Genomic DNA, 17,665 nt, shown 5'->3' with positions numbered 1-17,665 from the left:
TTAATAAAACGCTCTTGGACCGTAGAAACTAATCGTGCGGTCACCTGGAAAATCCATCGCGGTCCGCGTCCAAGCTGGCTAAAGTGTTGAAGTCCTAGAAACACCGTATGACGTGTGCTCAAAACGTACAGGGAAGCCTTGCCGACAAATCAGGAGCCTCAAAGTAAACACTGGAGTGGAACTGCCAACCGTCAACTCCATAGAAAGGTCGTGAAGCAACCCAGGTATGTCCGATCGCGGTTTGAGTAAAAAGTATGATCCAATCCGTAGTACAGTGCAGCGCGAAGCCGTACAGGAATACCGCGCCAGTAGGCAACCAAAATCGATCACTCAAGCAGAATACCATAGCTAGAACCCGTGCTTGAAAGCTGTATGACAACCTGCCGACCAAGTCCGGTGGGTGCATACTTATGGATGATGAAACCTATGTTAAGGCCGACTTCGGACAGCTTCCAGGACCAACAATTTACAAGGCGAAGGCGCGAGGAGGTGTACCTGGCAGATTCAAAATTGTTTTTGCTGATAAATTCGCACGGATCTGGCAGGGAATTTGCAGCTGCGGCCAGAAGACAAAGGTTTTCGTTACTAAGAAAATGATGAACTCGGAGGTTTACAAAACCGAATGTCAAAGAAGCGAATTCTGCCCTTCATTTTGGCCGGATCTTGCGAGTTGTCACTACCGTCGGGAAGTACAACAATGGTACAATGACAAAGGAGTCCAGTTTGTTCCGAAAACCCTCAATCCCCCAATTGTCTCTGTTTAAGCCTGTAAATTGTAAACTACTGGGCAATTATGAAGAGGAAACTGAAGGTAAAAGGTACAGTCATCAAAACGGCAGCTCAGATGAATATAAAAAAAAGCTCAGATGAAATATTGGAGGGATAAAATCGCCAAAACAGTGGACGATACCGTTGTGCGCCGCTTGATGGGTCGTATTAAAGGAAAAGTTCGAGAATATATTCGAAACCACGACAAATAATTCGTTTCGTATTTTTTCTCAAAATAAAAGGAATAGTATGCATTTGAGTGAAAACCGTTTTGAAATCCGAAATAGCGGCGCCGGTGGTGTAGTGGTAAGCGTGATTACCTCTCACCATAGCAGGCCTGGGTTCAATCCCAGTCGGCGCCGCCGGGATGTTCTGAGGCATAACATCTCTGATCACGCCTTCCTTCGGAAGGAAAATAAAGCCGTTGGTCCCCGGTTCATGAGTTGATGGGTCGATAGGTAGGATTCAGGTGTGGGAGCTGCCTCCCTGGCGTCGATAGCATTGGTGCTCAGCACGAAAAACAAGATCGACGGAAAACAAATCAAGGGAAAAGAAATCCGAAATAGACCCAAAGTGGGCCATGGTTTAAAATATGATCTAAGCCTGAGATTTAAAAAAATAATCTATGTAAATCTCAGTTTAACATTCTTAATAGGTAGAAGAAAGGAGAAACCAAAACTTTAAGATTTCTTGTGATTCCGGAATTTTTTATCGAAATCTATCCTAGAAAAACGCTTTTTGTTTATCTTTTGAAATTGAGGAATTAGATAGAACTGTCATGCATAACATTTGATAACGGCACAAAAGCATTTGTAAACCAACTTTCTAAGGACCTTTACACGCGAACCAAAGTACGCCCACGCAAACCAATACCACTTTCGGAAAGGTGATAGTTGCCCCTATCCGATAATGTTGTTGGTTTGCGTGGGCGTATTTTGGTTCGCGTGTAAAGGGCCTTAGAAAGTTTGTTTACAAATGCTTTTGTGCCGTTATCAAATGTTATGCCTGAAATGATGTCTTCGGCACTCGTTGACCGTTTTCAACAACCAAAATTTAAACGTTAATTTAGCTGTACTTTTTTTAGCAAAAAACTTCGATAAATGTATTTAAACGTTTCCGTAGTCTTTCAGCTTCAATCTGATTACATTTTTACGATTGAGCAAACCAGGGTGTTATGCCAGGTTTGTCTTCAAATGAAATATACGCACTACAAAATACGGCTGATTTCGAATTGTCGATTGTTGGGAATAAATGGACATCCCTCGTCACATTCTCGTCACCAACACTGCTTCGCTCACTGATGGCAGTAATTCCATAGAGGTAACTCTAAGACCAGAAGGTCCCGAAGAAACGTGCTCAACTTTTTGGCTCGGCTCTGGTACTCTCTTCGGTACCAAGCTATTCGATGCACCCCTTGAAACATAGGAAAATCCGAGGGGGACGACTTTATCTACGATGCAGAAAAGATTGTGTTTTGCTGTGGCTAGCTGCGTGCACGCTGAGTAGATAGAAAGAAGATTGATGACGATTCTGAAGATTTCCTGCAAAAAGATGATGCGCGATGCAAGTAGATGCGAGAAATGAAAGAAGATTTTTTGAAGATTAATTCGCTAGTGTGAGATTTGTTAAGCATCCACGAACCCCTTATTTTACTGTCAAACTTTCATAGCGAATCAAAACAAACATAGTCTAGTACTTGAATTTCGACTGGAATGGGGTACGTTAATCGATTTGCTTGGGACCAATATGCTAGTCAAGTAGTGAGCAAATTCAAAATCGTTAGTTTCCACCGGTTGGTAATTCTTTGGTACAAGCAATGTAAATATTTACCTTATTTTACAAAACCCAGGTAATCATGACAGCAGGAGGTCTCTTTTCTTTATTGAAATTGTTTTCAATAATCAAACGTCATGATTACCTGGGTTTTGTCAAATAAGGTAAATATTTACATTGCTTGTACCAAAGACACAACAGAACAATTCAAGCTGAACAATGCTTTAGGTCCTAAGTAACATTGGCAGATCATCCTCGCGTCCATGTTAAAACATTCACAGCTATTTTCAGCACACAGATCGATTAAAAAACTATTATCTAGCTTATAATACGACAAATACGACAAGAAACGGTTCTATACCGTATGCGTGATAATGTTTGCACCATCGTACAAATATGGTTCCCGTTTCACCTGTGCATACAATGCCTTGGTTTTCTTTGCATGCACGTAACCTATAGCTCATACCGTAGTAGGCTGTGTATAAAAGAAAATGATTTACTTAGTTTGACAGTTGCACCATGACGAAGTGGCAGCGTATTCGTGATTTGTCCCACGCGCAAATGTCGCAAAAAGACATTTCAATCGCCGTGGTAGTGTCCCGGTGGACCGTCAAAAGGGTTTTAGACCGAGAAAAGAAAGGACAACTACCCGCGAAGGTGGCCACAGGTCGTCCGAGGTCAGCTCGGGTTCCGAGGGTTATCGCTGCTATCAAAAGGAAGATTCGGGTGAATCCAGTGCGTTCAATAAGGAAAATGGCAAAGGAACACGGGATCAGTGACTTTACGGCACGGAAGATCGTAAAGGAAGATTGCGGGGTGAAGTCGAGGGCACGGAAAAAAAACTCACATGATTCCAAACCGTTTTGGACCATTTTGTCGATTGGAATGAATAGAATAGCAAGCAACAGATAAATATAAACAAACAAACAAGTCATTTATGTTCGTGACTCCGAGACATTGCTGATAGAAGTGTGACCGCTGTTTAGATTGAGTAAATTATTCTATGAATATTTCAGGTTTTCTACAGAACATAAGTCGCTAATTTCCAGAGTCTATATTTAAATCAAAACTTCACACAATTCAAAACTAAAAGTGCTTAAAACAATCAAGGGTGTCCACGATGAAATTGCCACACACAAAATTGATTCGCAAAATTGGAGTTTTCATCCGATTGCCATCAAATTTTCAGGGATTGAGAAATAACTATTAAACTTCATTTTACCATTTTACTCGTATTTTATTTACAGTCCATACGCAAATGCCCGCACCACTCGCATACGTGAGTGACTACCGACTGAGTTGGACGTGTGTGCTGTTTGCTGCTGCGTTCAGGCTGTTGCTGGTTCGAGGAAAGTGTTCGACGGAAGGCTGGTCCGATAATACGGATTAGGAGGCGGATTGGTGGAGTGATACGAAGATAAGGTGGCGGTTAACATCCGCAGGTGATGCGCTATAATTTGCGTGACGGTTTCAATCGGTGGCGGTGATAGAAGAAAGAAAAAGCGTGATTGAGACTGCTTTTGGCAGGATTGCTGCTGAAAGGGCGAAGGGTCTATGCGGGGAGGCCCAGTGTGCATATGTGTGCGAGGGGAGCGCAAGGGGAGTTGCGTTTAAGAGTGGAAATTGTGGATTCCACGCCGAACGGTAGCGATAATTTCGAGTGCGAGAAGGCAGGAAAGGGGAAGAAAAGAAGAAGCTGATAGTGCGGGGAAAATAAAAAGCCAAAAATATAGCGGCAAACAGTAGTGTGTGAGTGAGCACCCTAAAAGAATACAGAGTAAAGCGTTGGTGAAATTCTGTGAGACGAAGAGAGTAGAAAGAGAAGCAAAAAGAAAACGGTGAAAGAGAGCGGCAGCGGTTTTAATGCAGCGACAACCGATAGTAGCAGAGTGAGTGCCACATAGGTGTTTCATCTTCTCGTAGTAGGGGTTAAAAGAGAAAAAGAAGGAGAAGAACAGTGAAGTCCAACCGCAACGCGGTCCGCAAGAAAATAGTTTCCCTAGAAGCCCTTCAATTTAGTGAAGAGGAAGAAAGTGCTGAGTGGTTGCGATGAAGCGCGTTGGTGTCGGCCAAATGTTGTAAAGGATCGTGATCGGATTTACCGGGAAATACCGATTGGAGCTTATGGCCATTAAGGACAGGTAAGTAGTTGGTCCATCAAGGTAAGATAAATTAATAAACATATAAAGTATCCGTTCGATTTTGGCAACACGTTCTCAGTATATTTAAACTGCTTGTGCTCTGCAGTTATATTATTAAATTCTGTTTAATAATTTTCTTAGATTTTCAGTAAAATTGTGGAGCTTTAAACGTCACCTGCAGGCCTGTTCTGCGAGTAGTATGGCTCTCTGTCGCTAGTAGGGTGACGATGGTCGCCTCGTGTGAGGTGACTCTTCATTTGATTGCACGGAGAGTCACCCCACTAGTGCGTGACTTTTGTTGACTCATTGGTGGTGGAGATTCGCACGACTCGCGGAATAGGTCAGATGATAAGATTTGCATTTATTAATGATTTTGAAAAGCTAAGAAGGCAAAATTGTGTTGACAAAATCTAACGGGTAATGCCGATATAAATATATATATATATATATATATATATATATATATATATATATATATATATATATATATATATATACACACATTAAATGCAAAGGGGAGGGATGGGACCACCAGGGCACCGGATTGAAGCGATTTGGATGGGGAGAGTGGAATTGCCAACTCCCTGTTATTAACATTTCGTGAATTGACGGCGGGCTCTTCTCCCCACTCATTGGGACGTTCCCTCGTATGATGGCTTGTTCTACATCGGGTTGTAGGATTTTATCATTGGAAGGCGATTCTCCTGATCCCGCGGATTGCGCGTAAGTGTATCTGCTTACGGGTCCGCCCCTCCGTTTTTGGCCCTTCTTACAATGGTAAATTGAATACAACCAGGTATCGTACTTGATCAAGTCATACTTGGAGGATGATCCACTGTCTAATGGCTGTGCCTTGCAGCAATGAGTGGTATCCTTTACATACATACATACATACATACGCAAATGCCCGCACCTTGGCCTTAACCCCGGCCATAAGATTCTGCACAACCTGTGAATCAACCGTTTTTTGCATGTAAACGCATACTTTCTTCAGTTCCTCGACTGTCTTCACTACCTTAGGTCGTTTAAGAAGGTGCTGCTTCATAATCGCCCAGTACTTCTCGATGGGGCGGAGCTCCGGAGTGTTGGGAGGGTTGAACATTTTCGGCACGAAATTGACCTTATTGTCCGCATACCACTTCAGCACGTCCTTGGAGTAGTGACATGAGGCCAAATCCGGCCAGAAGATTGTTGGGACGTTGTGGGCCTTCAGGAGAGGAAGCAGCCGCTTCTGGAGGCACTCTTTTATGTACACCTGTCCGTTCATCGTGTCCTGGGTCACGAAAGGTGCACTCCGCTTCCCGCACGTGCAGATGGCTTGCCAAACCAGGAATTTCTTCGCAAATTTGGACATCTTCTGAGTGCGGACATGCTCCGGAACGCTGAACTTATCCTTGGCCGTGAAAAACAGGTTGCCAGGGATCTGTTTGAAGTCGGCCTTCACATATGTTTCGTCGTCCATGATGCAGCATTCAACTTTCGTCAGCATGTTGAGGTAAAACTTCCTGGCACGGGTTTTGGCGGACTTGTTCTGCTTCTCGTCGCGATTAGGGGCCTTTTGTACCTTGAACGTTCGAAGCCCAGCCTTAGTTTTGGCCTTCTGGACAAAACTTCGGCTTAGGTGCAGCTTCTTAGCCACATCCCTAACGGAGGCGTTCGGATTTCGGTTGAAGGCCCCAACTACGCGGTTGTGATTTTTGGTGTTGTACGGAATACTTTTTCCTTCACTTCTGGGCTTCCGATCGGTGGTCAACCGTTCCTCGAACCGCTTAATCACTCGCGACACCGTGGAATTCGCGATTCCCAACGTTTTAGCGATGGCACGATGCGAGAGATCCTTGTTCTCGTGATGAATGCGCAAGATTTTATCACGCACGAGCTGTTCTTTCGACTCCATTTCCGCGAGTTTTGATCACAGGACTTTAAAACTTGCAGGATGTAAATAATGCACTATGAACTAAATCCACCCAAATTTTCATTAAATTCTACCCAATGGTTAAAAAGTTAGAGCAATTTCATAGTGTGGCAATTTCATCGTGGACGCCCTTTAGGGGCCATGACCACTTTTAATGTTGATCTAGACCTTTATTTTATATTCATATCACAATCCCACATTAAATCTAATATCACAACTACAAGTGTTCTCGAACCAATCTTGGAGCTCTAGGGTCAGCTTTATAACTAGGTTATTTTTACAGATTCTCCGGAACACCAGCTTGTGTAATTCATCGAAATGCTTCAAGATAAAACCGGAAATTTATGTGTAAGTACAATTGTTAGGAAGTTCCAGAGCATCGTCAACTTCGATAGCTCCAGAACTAGAGGAGTCTTGGATGCTAACAAAACTTTGAAATCAGAGATCAGGCTACTTCTGGAACATTCTGAATGATTCCAGAAATTGGATATGGTAGACAGAAAGTAGTTAGAAATACTAATTACTATTTAACTAAACTCGGTCTGTCACAGTGGGGTTTTTTGAACTGTGGTACAAACTAGGTCTAGTATAAGAGAGGAGCGGACTGGCTGATTTTGAGTCAAACGAACTGTCAAAGCCAGAGCCAATCGAGCAGCGCCTATCTTGATTGCATTGGCAGAGTTGCTAGAAACCACCCAGGCCTAGGTTGCCAAGCCAGTTTATTTTGAATCTGGTCCTATCTTATACAAGACTCTCTCTAGTGCAAACATCTCTGGAGATTTTACACACAATAAATAGTCCCAAAAATGACGAATACCTTTGAATTCTTCCGATTTCTAGGTTTCTGAAGTTCCGATAACCTCGGGATATTCCAAAGCTTCAAGAATTTTAGAAAAGCAAGATATTAGTAAAAATGCAAGATATTATATAGTGAATCTCGCATTCACCTTTCACTATTCGTAGAACTTACAGTCCTATGATATTTTTCTGCTACATATTATCTGAGTGAGTTTACTTTTGAACATTATTATTCTTAACAATATCGATCTTATGAGTTTCTTGATTAACAACCTATGTTTAATAGTTGGTATGACCACTTGAATAAAAAATGAATTAATAGTTGAAAATAGTAGAAATAGTAAATCAAGAACAACATGTGAAAATGGCATACCAGCTTTTTGTGAACAAACCTTCCCATACCCTTTTCTCGCCACCCACATGTGTCAAACCATTAACATTCCTCCCGATGATACGAAAAAAGGGCCTACAAAGGTTAGTTTACAAAAAGCTTGTAAGTCCCTTTAAAATAGCGTAATATGTCAGGCATAACATTTGATACCAACCAACAACATCATCGGATAGGGGCAACTATCACCTTTCCGAAAGTGGTATTGGTTTGCGTGGGCGTACTTAGGTTCGCGTGTAAAGGGCCTTAGAAAGCTTTTTGCCTTTTGTGCCGTTATCAAATGTTATGCCTGATGTAATTCTACTTGACCCCAATTACAATGTACTAACATGTTAAGAGGAAGCTGTGGTTGTCAATTTTCAGTGGAACAGATAAATGTCTAGCAACACAAAAAAAATCTAAATTTCCTCAAACATCCTTGGGTTCAAAAGTTCTATCGTGAGTGCGCAGCTCACTCAGGTCACTTGTTTCGATAAAGGCATTCATGGCGACCGTCCACTGCTCTTCTATGCTGACACCTCCCGGAGCATCCGCTGCTTGGGTCTCAAGTTCTTCAACGAAAAACCTTTTCACTGCTGAATCTTCAAGTCAACTTGTGTTGAATCACCGTCCGAGGCTTTCCTTCCGCCGCTGGATCCATGCAATGCGGACCTCGCTGATTATTTAGAAGATGATAATCAGGCACTGAGTTTACTTATGTTCTGAAATGTAGTGGTAGTATTTAAATTTTTTGGGATGAATGGGCAGAATGGGCTTGTCCTGAATATCGCTGGATTAGCTGATGTTAATTTTCTTGGCTTTCTATTACATCATAGTGCATTGTTTATCTAGATTCGATGCCATGGATTTTTTATGCATAACAATAGGTATCTCACACCCCCTGAAAACCAGTGATGTCAAACGGTGCAATCAACGCGAATAGCAGGGTCCGGATTTACTCCACTCGACGGTGCAGCACGCTGAACGACGAAGCTTCTCGCGTGTTTTAGTTTGCAGTAAAAGGAAGCCTTTCGTTGCGTGCGCACACTTCAGTCCGTCCGTGAGCAGTTACAGGCCCGTCCATGCCGTGGTGTATTGGCAAAAGGCGCGTGCAGTGTTATCATTTCACTTACATTGGCGTTCTTCGCGAAGGCTCACCGTTTAGAAACAATAAAAAAACATGTGGTGCAACAAAATATTGCTTTTGTTTTCAACTTTTATCCCGTTCTACTGACACGTGAATTGACTTGTTGCTACTTAAGTGATAAATGTAAATGAAGCCGAAGGATTCAAACAGTGGAAAAAAGTACCTGTCCATATATATTAAAACATGATCAATCAGTCGTGTTGAGGTATTGCGAAAAGAAAAAGAAAATCTCGTCGCTGCCAGTTTCAGTAACTTGATAATAGGGACGGCCACATTGACGGCATTGTTCACGTGGATAAATCATCTCGCGCGCGTCAGAACATTCTGGACTGCGGAAGGTGTAGGAAAAATTCCAACTGCCATAAAAACGTGTAATTCGACGTCCATTAATCTAAGAAAATTATTATTTTTACCATCGGTGATTGCAGTTGTCGCGCTTCACCTGATTTAACCCTATTCTGAACCAGTTGATGGTCGAAGGCGTCTTGCGCAGTCGTGAGGCAGTGTTGTTGTGATTGTGACTCACTTGTGGGAGGGAGGGGGACACCTTATAGTTCGAGAAAACGGCAACCGAGAGTGTAGTGTAACACTTGTTTCCACCTTTTTCCCGGGTAAGATTTACGTTAAGGCTGCGAGCAGTGGAAAATTTACGAGTGAATTATTAATTAGTTGCGCAAGAGTGTCAAGTTTGAAATCGTTCTTTCGGTGCCGATTAGCATGGGACTGAAAAGCTAGTGTTTGTAGGCGTTGGACTTGTTCGTGGAGGGACCACTAGCAAAAAATTTAAGCGATCGAAAAACGATTTTAAGGATAGTTTAAATTGGAATTTTCAGAATGACTCAATCGCGACTTTCGCAACTATCAAACGGATAAGTAATTTATAGAGCTTACTGGAGCACTGTTTTAGAAAACATTGATACATTATTAGAACCGTAGTGACGAATCCTTCACCACATCAGCACGCGCCTAGAACTTGAGGCTATTCGTCGATAGATTGACAATTTAACGACCAGTACCACTGGTGTTAGGACTCGTCGTAAGGTGCTACTATACGTACCACCACTCATTAGTTGAGAATTCAATGTCAAATTAAAGTACATTTATATGTTAACCGGAGTAGCAGCAAGTTTCTACGAGTGTTATGCAGCGCACATATTAATCAGCTTCCATGCGCTGAATTGCATTTTAACTGCTGCATACATCTAGACTAAAGAGATTGAACTCTCACTAGTTTTGAATGTTTTAAAATCATCCCATAAAGCATAGTTGCAAACTGTGTAAGCCCGCAATCAAAACATCACGACGAGAAAGGCTTGTCCACCAGGTCAGCGTGCCGGAGATGATTACGCATGAATACAAATTATCACAATTATCTGACTGATTCATCCTCATTGCACCTCATTTTGATTTCGGAGAGTGCGAAGGCGAATACTTCAACCACTTCTACCATTTAGGGTGAATGTCGACCTAGTGTCCCTAATATTGGACCCTATGGAAAGCTTTTGTTTTATAATGTTTCACTGGCAACCAAAAATATTCATTTGCATCGTCTAGATGACGCATTGTTAGATTCGCGATACATTGTAAATAAGCCAAAAGTTCAGAGTAAGTACATTAGCGAAATGTGTAGCTTTTGTAAAGAAGATAGCTTTGGCGCTAAAAAAGCTATTCGCATGATATCCTATAGGATACTTTATATTTCTAGGTCTAAGGGGAACAATTGGCAAGATTGCCATATGGGCCAAGCAGAACAGCCTCTAAAATCCAGCAATACAATTGTAATATGTACTGTGTGTTAAGCCCTTCTATATTCCGAGCGATCTCATTCATACCCTTTGCATTTGACAAGTTATGATTTTAAATTCTAGAGTAACATAGGTCAAAATAAGAAGTGGATTATATTAAAACAAGTGGCAACTCACCAAATCTGGTCAAAACTTGACGGGCCCCGGTGGGATCTAATGAGCGGAAATACACGTTTTTCCAGGCATTGGTTGATGTGTAACTGTCCGTTCATATTGTTGGTTGTGATGAAAATCGGAGTCTTCTGGCTACAGCTACAGATTCCCTGCTATCAGCTTACTAGCAAACTTGTCCGCAAAAACAAATTAATATTTCTTGGGAACATCTCCGCGACCCCTGGCAACATAAAACTTCTGTCCCGGAAGCTGTGACATACGTTTCATCGTCCATAAGGATGCATCCGTTAAATTTGGTCAGCACATGAAAGGCTATCAACTAGGCCAACAACGAGTTGAAAGCCTTCATGACGTTCTGACTCAGTTTTCGGTTCACTGTACCGGTTCGACACCTTGATTGCACCTTCAGTAATCATGTCAATTAATGTTTTCTGTAAAAAATCCATTTTAGTAGCAGTAATGCTTTGTTCCTCGCTGACCATTGTTAACAGCAGACAAATTTGTACCTGGTCGGGAACGTGGAGTGTTTCTGTCTGTCGCTTAGAACGAGATTGTAGGATCGGTTTGCGAGCCTTACATTTCCATAAATTGGATTTGTGGTTTTCACCATAATTTGGACATTAAAATTTGTTAGGATTTTTTATTGTCCTTTGCGTGAGAAGAATCTCCACAATTCATGCATTTAGCTGGCATGTAGCTTTTTTGTTCAGTGACCCAACACGGGAACCGTCAGGAAGGGATTTAATTTTCATTTCGATTACTTGGACAGGCTAAGCTCCAAGTAATTTAGTCAATTCATCTTTAATCTGATCCAGGGATTTACCACTGGGCAGACATTTTAAGACAACCTTCGATCAGACGTTCAGTGTTGGTGTCGTAAGTAAAAAATGTGTGTTGCTTCTCGGTAAGATACTTGAGAAGACGTTTGAATCCATTCAAGGTTTCAGCCAAACACGGCATTCACCACGACGGCCAATTTGAAGTGCAAACTTAAATTTAAAGAAGTTCAAAAGTTTTGAGCGAAGAGCATGGAAATCTGAAGTGGGCGATATTTTCCTTTTTGGCATTAAGTCGGGAGTGTTTAATGGAATTTGCCAGGATGAGGGATCATTCTCATCATCCGTAAGCATATCAAATTGATTGCTCAATTGAATTTCATCAGAAGGGGGATCAAGCGATTGCCCTTTTCTTTTTCCGTTTAGGCGCCATTGTGGCAGAATCAAGTTTCTCCAAATCGACTTCCAAACAGATTACTACAAGAATCCGAAGGATCGAAAAGGAATTTTCCAAATCGATATCCAAGCAGGATTACCTCGGGTAGCGTCCAAACAAAGATTGAAGAGGAATAAGAGTCAAAAAAGGTAGAAATTTTACAGGTTGAGCACACTTCCTTCAACAAAAAGCAAATAGATCCACACGGCAAGAGAGCACTATGCGGACTGACCAATCTTCTCATGATTTTTTTTAGTTCGTTGATTGTGTCCGGTGTCGAACATTTGCATGCCAAGCATGATCGGGTTGTAGGAGTTTGAGATCGGACATTGTTTATATGCATGAATCTTCTTCTCTATCTTCAAGTAGCTTCGTAACAGGATATATTTCTCGCTCAGGCTTTATACTAGAACCAGGCTTGTAATTGCTCATTACAGCTAAAATGCTATTTTTCGTAAGTATGAAACAATGAGATACTATAATCAGGCATGGAACATCATTTACATTCATTTCATGCATTCATTTACATTCATTTGCCTCTAACTTTTTTCATCAACAGCATTTCGCAAAATGATGTATAGAGCTTAAGTATGTTTTGTTATTAGCTACAACTTTTGTTCATAACTCAAATCTTTACCTCTTATGCATCACGAATTAGAGCGGGCAGAACTTGTTACTGTTTTTCAATGAATGTAAAATACATTCACTGAGAAACAGTAGTGGCTTCTGTTCACTCTGGTTCGTCATGCATAAGATATATGGATTTAAAATGTTAACAAAACTTGTAGCTAATAACAAAACCTACAAAAGCTTCATACATCATTTTGTGGAATTCTGTTGTTGAAAAAAGTTAGGGGCAAATGAATGTAAATGAATGCACGAAATTAATCCAAATGATTTTCCATGCCTGACTATAAAGATAATTTTTATTTGTAAGATGCAAGAAGAGGTGGTAAAGTTTGTGTATGACATATAAAATTTTTCAATTTTGCTTTCAGAAGGTCACAACTAGCGATTTTATGATCGCTGATTGCTCGCTTACAGCTAATCACTAGTTGTGACATTCTGAAAGCAAAATTGACAAATTTTATATGTCATACACAAACTTTACCACCTCTTCTTGCATCTTACAAATAAAAATTATCATTATAGTATATCATTGTTTCATAATTACGAAAAATAGCATTTTAGCTGTAATGAGCAATTGCAATCCTGACTAGAACTACTTCACCCGGAAAACTGTAGCAAAAGAATACAAACACTTTTTTTTTAATTTACTCTGTAAGCTATCGTGGTGGGAACAACGGCAAAACCGCCGTTCGCCCCGCGCGCGAACAGTTTACGAGTGAGAGAAAATCCATTAATACTGTCCCATCTGTTCATCTAGATAAAATTGACAAATAGCAGATTTTTAGCGATGGGCCCAATTGATTTGGGCCCAAAAATTGATTACTTCCAAGTAACATTGCAAGTCTCATAAAGGTTTAAAGGATTCTTCAAGACCAAATTATGGCCTACAAGACTATGATAAATAAAAAAAATATTTGGGATGGGTGGTGCGGTTTGGGTTTTCCCGGCAAATCCGAATCCCCCGTTTTTCCCGGATTTCCAGATTTTCCCGATTGGATGGACACCATACATTTGGTACCGATCTCACCGGCCGTTTGAAGTTTGTATGGGAATGACTATGGGCAAAGAGAAACAAACAATTCATCATATTGCCGAGCAATTTTGGGACGAGCTTCTACCAGCGATTTTATGAAAATAAAACTATAGATTCCAGATTTTTCAAACTGAGCATAAATAAGACGCTATTTTCTCCAAATTTTAGAAGAAAAAATAACAACATCAAAAAGATTTTAACCTCAGGAGAGAGCTTTGCGCGAGGGTTTGCGCGTTTGTCCATTTTTATGTACCGTAAAACGGGATATCTTTGGAAATGCGCGTAGCTTTGATAGTAGAATATTATAATTAAAGTTACTCTCTGCACTTTTTCCGAATTGGAAGCATTGGTTCTATATTGTAGCTTAGAGTATTGCCCTTGATATCGTATAGAGTTCCTTATTACGGGTTTCACTTCACGGTGAAAATGAAGTGAAGTGACCACTTGTCATTCACGATGAAGTGATTGCCGTGTAAATCAAATGGCAATCACTTCACCGTGAGTGATAAGTTGTCACTTCACCGTGAAGTGACATCGGTAATAAGAGCCATAGTTTGTGTTACATATTTTGCAAACATTATAAAAAAAAAATAAATTTCTTGTTTTTCGCCTGCTTGAAAAGGCACTAAAACAAGCACTTATTAAATGTATTTCCGTTTTATTGTATAGCGTAAACGCTCCTATAGTTGCGGTACGTTAGAAGCGTTAGGTTCCTATAGTTGTGTATTGAGTCTCCATACACAACTATAGGAACCTAACGCTTCTAACGTACCGCTACTATAGGAGCGTTTACCCTATAATATTGTCTTTTTATTGCTTATGATATTTTCTGTTAGAGATTCACGCATGTTTTTCTACATTCATCGAGCATTTTCAAAGTAATCCCAAATCAAAATACTGATTTTTTGGTCACAAGACTAAAAAATAGTGCAAATAAAATAATTTCCGACAAACGTATTACTAACGAACTGCCTCTAGGATCCTTAGTACTTGTTTAAAACAAATTGTAAAACTGTAAAATTGCACTTAAAAATAATTAGATTATACTTCGAAAAACTTTTAAAGTTTCCCCGTTTTACGGTACGTTACTTCCACCTTGGCTCATGTGCAGTGCTACATTATCTAAAATTCTTAATCTATCTTAAACTCTGACAAAGTTGCCAGTCGATAGAATTATCCATAATAGAATTTTTAATTGCACTACTGGAAGAGTACCCAAGTAACATTGTAAGTTTTATAGTGGTTTAAAGCATGCTACAAGTCTAAATCATGGTTTACAGAACCCTCATAAAACCAAAATTGTTACTTGGGTACTAGCCTCCAGAATATTCAGTTAAAAAATTATAATCCAGATTTAACGCAGCGACCACAAAACTCCGTACCGTGACCAACATACATACAGGGTGCGTGACGAATTTTCGCAGTAAATGGCATATTTGAGAAAAAATACACCAGTTAGTTATTCTAGCAATGAATTTTGTGTGATTTATTTTCTTTCGCAACATATGGAAGTTGTAAGTAAATTTATTCAAAAAAATTGCCTTCCCTTTCGACGACTGTAGTTAGACGCTTCCGGAAACTGCAGTATGCACGTTTTAAAATGTTTCGATCCATAGATGTCATCACTGCCTTGATTTTAGCTTTTAGCGATTTAAGTGTGGTGTGAGGGGTTCTATTGGTATCCCGTTGGACGAAGCCCTATACAAAATAATCCAACGGATTGATATCGGGACTGCTTGGGGGCCAAATTTCTTTCTCCCAAATTAACGAAATATTTTCCGTAAGCCATTTCTGTGCTTTATTAGCAGTATGAGCAGGTGCTCCGTCCTATCACTTTCCCAAGCCTTTTTTAATATTATACACTGTTCTTTCAGACACATTTACCGACCGAATTATTTCTTTCATGCATACTCCGGCGCGCAACAAAGCGACAACGGCTGACAGATTGCTCTCTTGTTTCGACATCTTTACGTTTACTCAACATTGTTTGTTTAAATCTTACACCTAACAGTATAAGCTATCCAGTGCTGCCAAATATATCTAAATCGTGATGCACAAGCATAAGAAATTACTATTTGAAATTTACTGCAAAAATTCGTCACGCACCCTGTATTTCCTATCCAACGGTTTCAATTTAATTTTTAAAGTGCTGCAAAATATACAGCAAGTGTGGTTCAAAACTTCCCCAGGAACGAGAGGGAAAAATGATGTTAATGTATAATTCAGAAAAAGTGACCGAAAGTGAAAATGGTAAATGCCACCTGCCGTAGAACAAAGTCCTTGAGCACTAAATTTTAGCCAATTGATGCTCTGAAAAATGTTGTAACCTCCTGCAAAAAATGAGTGCTCCAGAACTTATTTACCCCCTGACGGTATTACTGCATTTCCCCTAAATGTTTATATAAATTTGATAGCAACATTTCACAGACACGATAGTAAATCCAGCTACCATCAAAAACTAATGAAACGGCTCAAATCACAATATTTAACTTACTGTTTAACCTAACAGCTATAAAGACCAATGAAAAAAAAACTTTTTTAGCCTATCAAAATGGACATCTGCCGGCTTTGTATGGAGGCCAGTAACCTCAACCAATCGATGGCTGATGAAACCGTCCAGGTAATGGTGGAAGACTGCATTCAAATCAAGGTAACTGACTTGGTAGCTGATCAATTATTGTGCCAATCTAAACATTACTGACTTTACAGTTGGACATTCCGAACGAACTGCTCCCGTTGGACATTTGCGACGATTGCTACTACAAGGTGAAGGATTTCTCCGAATTTAAGGAAAATTGTCACACCATACAGGAGATGCTACAGCAGGAGATTGAGGAAAATCGGCGCGAGCAGGACGAAAGTAGTAGTTCGGGTTTCAGCTTGTTCGGAGATGACCTACAGTACTCGGATTTCATCGACGACGGTTTACTATTCGGTGATATATCGACGGACGATTTGTTGAGTGACTTACAAAACAGTTGCAACAGTAGTTGCAGTAACGATCTTGCCAATATCGCTAATGAGATTTTCAATGATAGCAATAATAATATCGATAACAATAATAGTAATAACGATAAAGACCAACAACAAGAAAACGACAAGACTGAAACGGAGCTTGCAGAGACGACGACTAGTATCGAGAATAAGAAACGCACGAGTAAACGATGTTATAGGAATGAATACACAGCGGCTCTGTTGACGTGTGAAATTTGCGGAAAAATGATTCACAAGACTTTACTCCCGGGTCACTTGAATATGCACAAAGGTATCAAACCATATGTCTGCCCCAAGGAAGGATGCAAGTCGACATTCCACTGCAAGCACAAACTTAAACGGCATCTAGGATACAAGCATACGGATGGGAATTTCCCTTGCAAGAAATGCGACAAAGTCTTCAATTCAAATCTGGCGCTATATCATCACACGTTCGCATCCCATCAACTGAGGGACAAGGTCTGTCAGGAATGTTATAAAACATTTCGGACATCGTAAGTTGTAATATGACGAAAAATAAATTAAGTGTTTAATCATGTAAATTCAATATTTTTAGACACGGCCTGAACAGGCACATGCAGACACACGCGCAGGAGAAATTCAAATGTGCCCACTGTCCGATGACTTTCGTGAAACATTCAGTACTCGAAAGCCACATTCGATTGCATACTAAGGAACGACCGTATGTATGCGCGAAATGTAACGCCGACTACAGTTACCGGAGACTGTTAATCAATCACATAAAGCGAAAGCATCCCGGCTCGGAGGCTATATTGCAAGAGATTGAATGTACTACCTAAAGGCCGGATATTCGATTGATTAAAACGCATTTTGTTATATTGTTTGACATCGGTGATTCAGTGTTCGTTGATAGATGTATCACACCCATCAATAGAAACGACATTTCAGTTTGAACAAAATTCAATTCTTTATTCAACACAAATACATTGATGTTACACTTAGATGCT

General features: G+C 40.4%; 1 protein-coding gene across 2 annotated transcripts; it reads left to right on the top strand.

The window, feature by feature from the left end:
* The first annotated feature begins 8,790 nt into the window (after positions 1-8,790).
* On the top strand, positions 8,791-17,665 carry LOC135703733 (zinc finger protein 37-like). Of its 2 annotated transcripts, none has more exons than XM_065225048.1 (4): positions 8,791-8,822; positions 16,246-16,353; positions 16,413-17,191; positions 17,254-17,665. In XM_065225048.1, exons 2-4 carry the CDS (start codon positions 16,255-16,257, stop codon positions 17,495-17,497), a joined length of 1,122 nt encoding a protein of 373 aa, XP_065081120.1. In that variant the 5' UTR covers positions 8,791-8,822; positions 16,246-16,254; the 3' UTR covers positions 17,498-17,665. The 2 variants fall into 2 exon arrangements, with proteins under 2 accessions (XP_065081120.1, XP_065081119.1); XM_065225047.1 differs by lacking the exon at positions 8,791-8,822 and adding an exon at positions 9,322-9,520 and having other exon boundaries at positions 17,254-17,664.

Source organism: Ochlerotatus camptorhynchus, unplaced genomic scaffold, assembly GCF_037179485.1.
Source record: "Ochlerotatus camptorhynchus isolate MF236.1 unplaced genomic scaffold, CSIRO-AGI_Acam_v1.1 ptg000220l, whole genome shotgun sequence".
In the NCBI taxonomy this organism is placed as follows: Eukaryota; Metazoa; Arthropoda; class Insecta; order Diptera; family Culicidae; genus Ochlerotatus; species Ochlerotatus camptorhynchus.
Note: the sequence above shows the minus strand (reverse complement) of the source record. Positions and strands in the feature narration are given on the sequence as shown.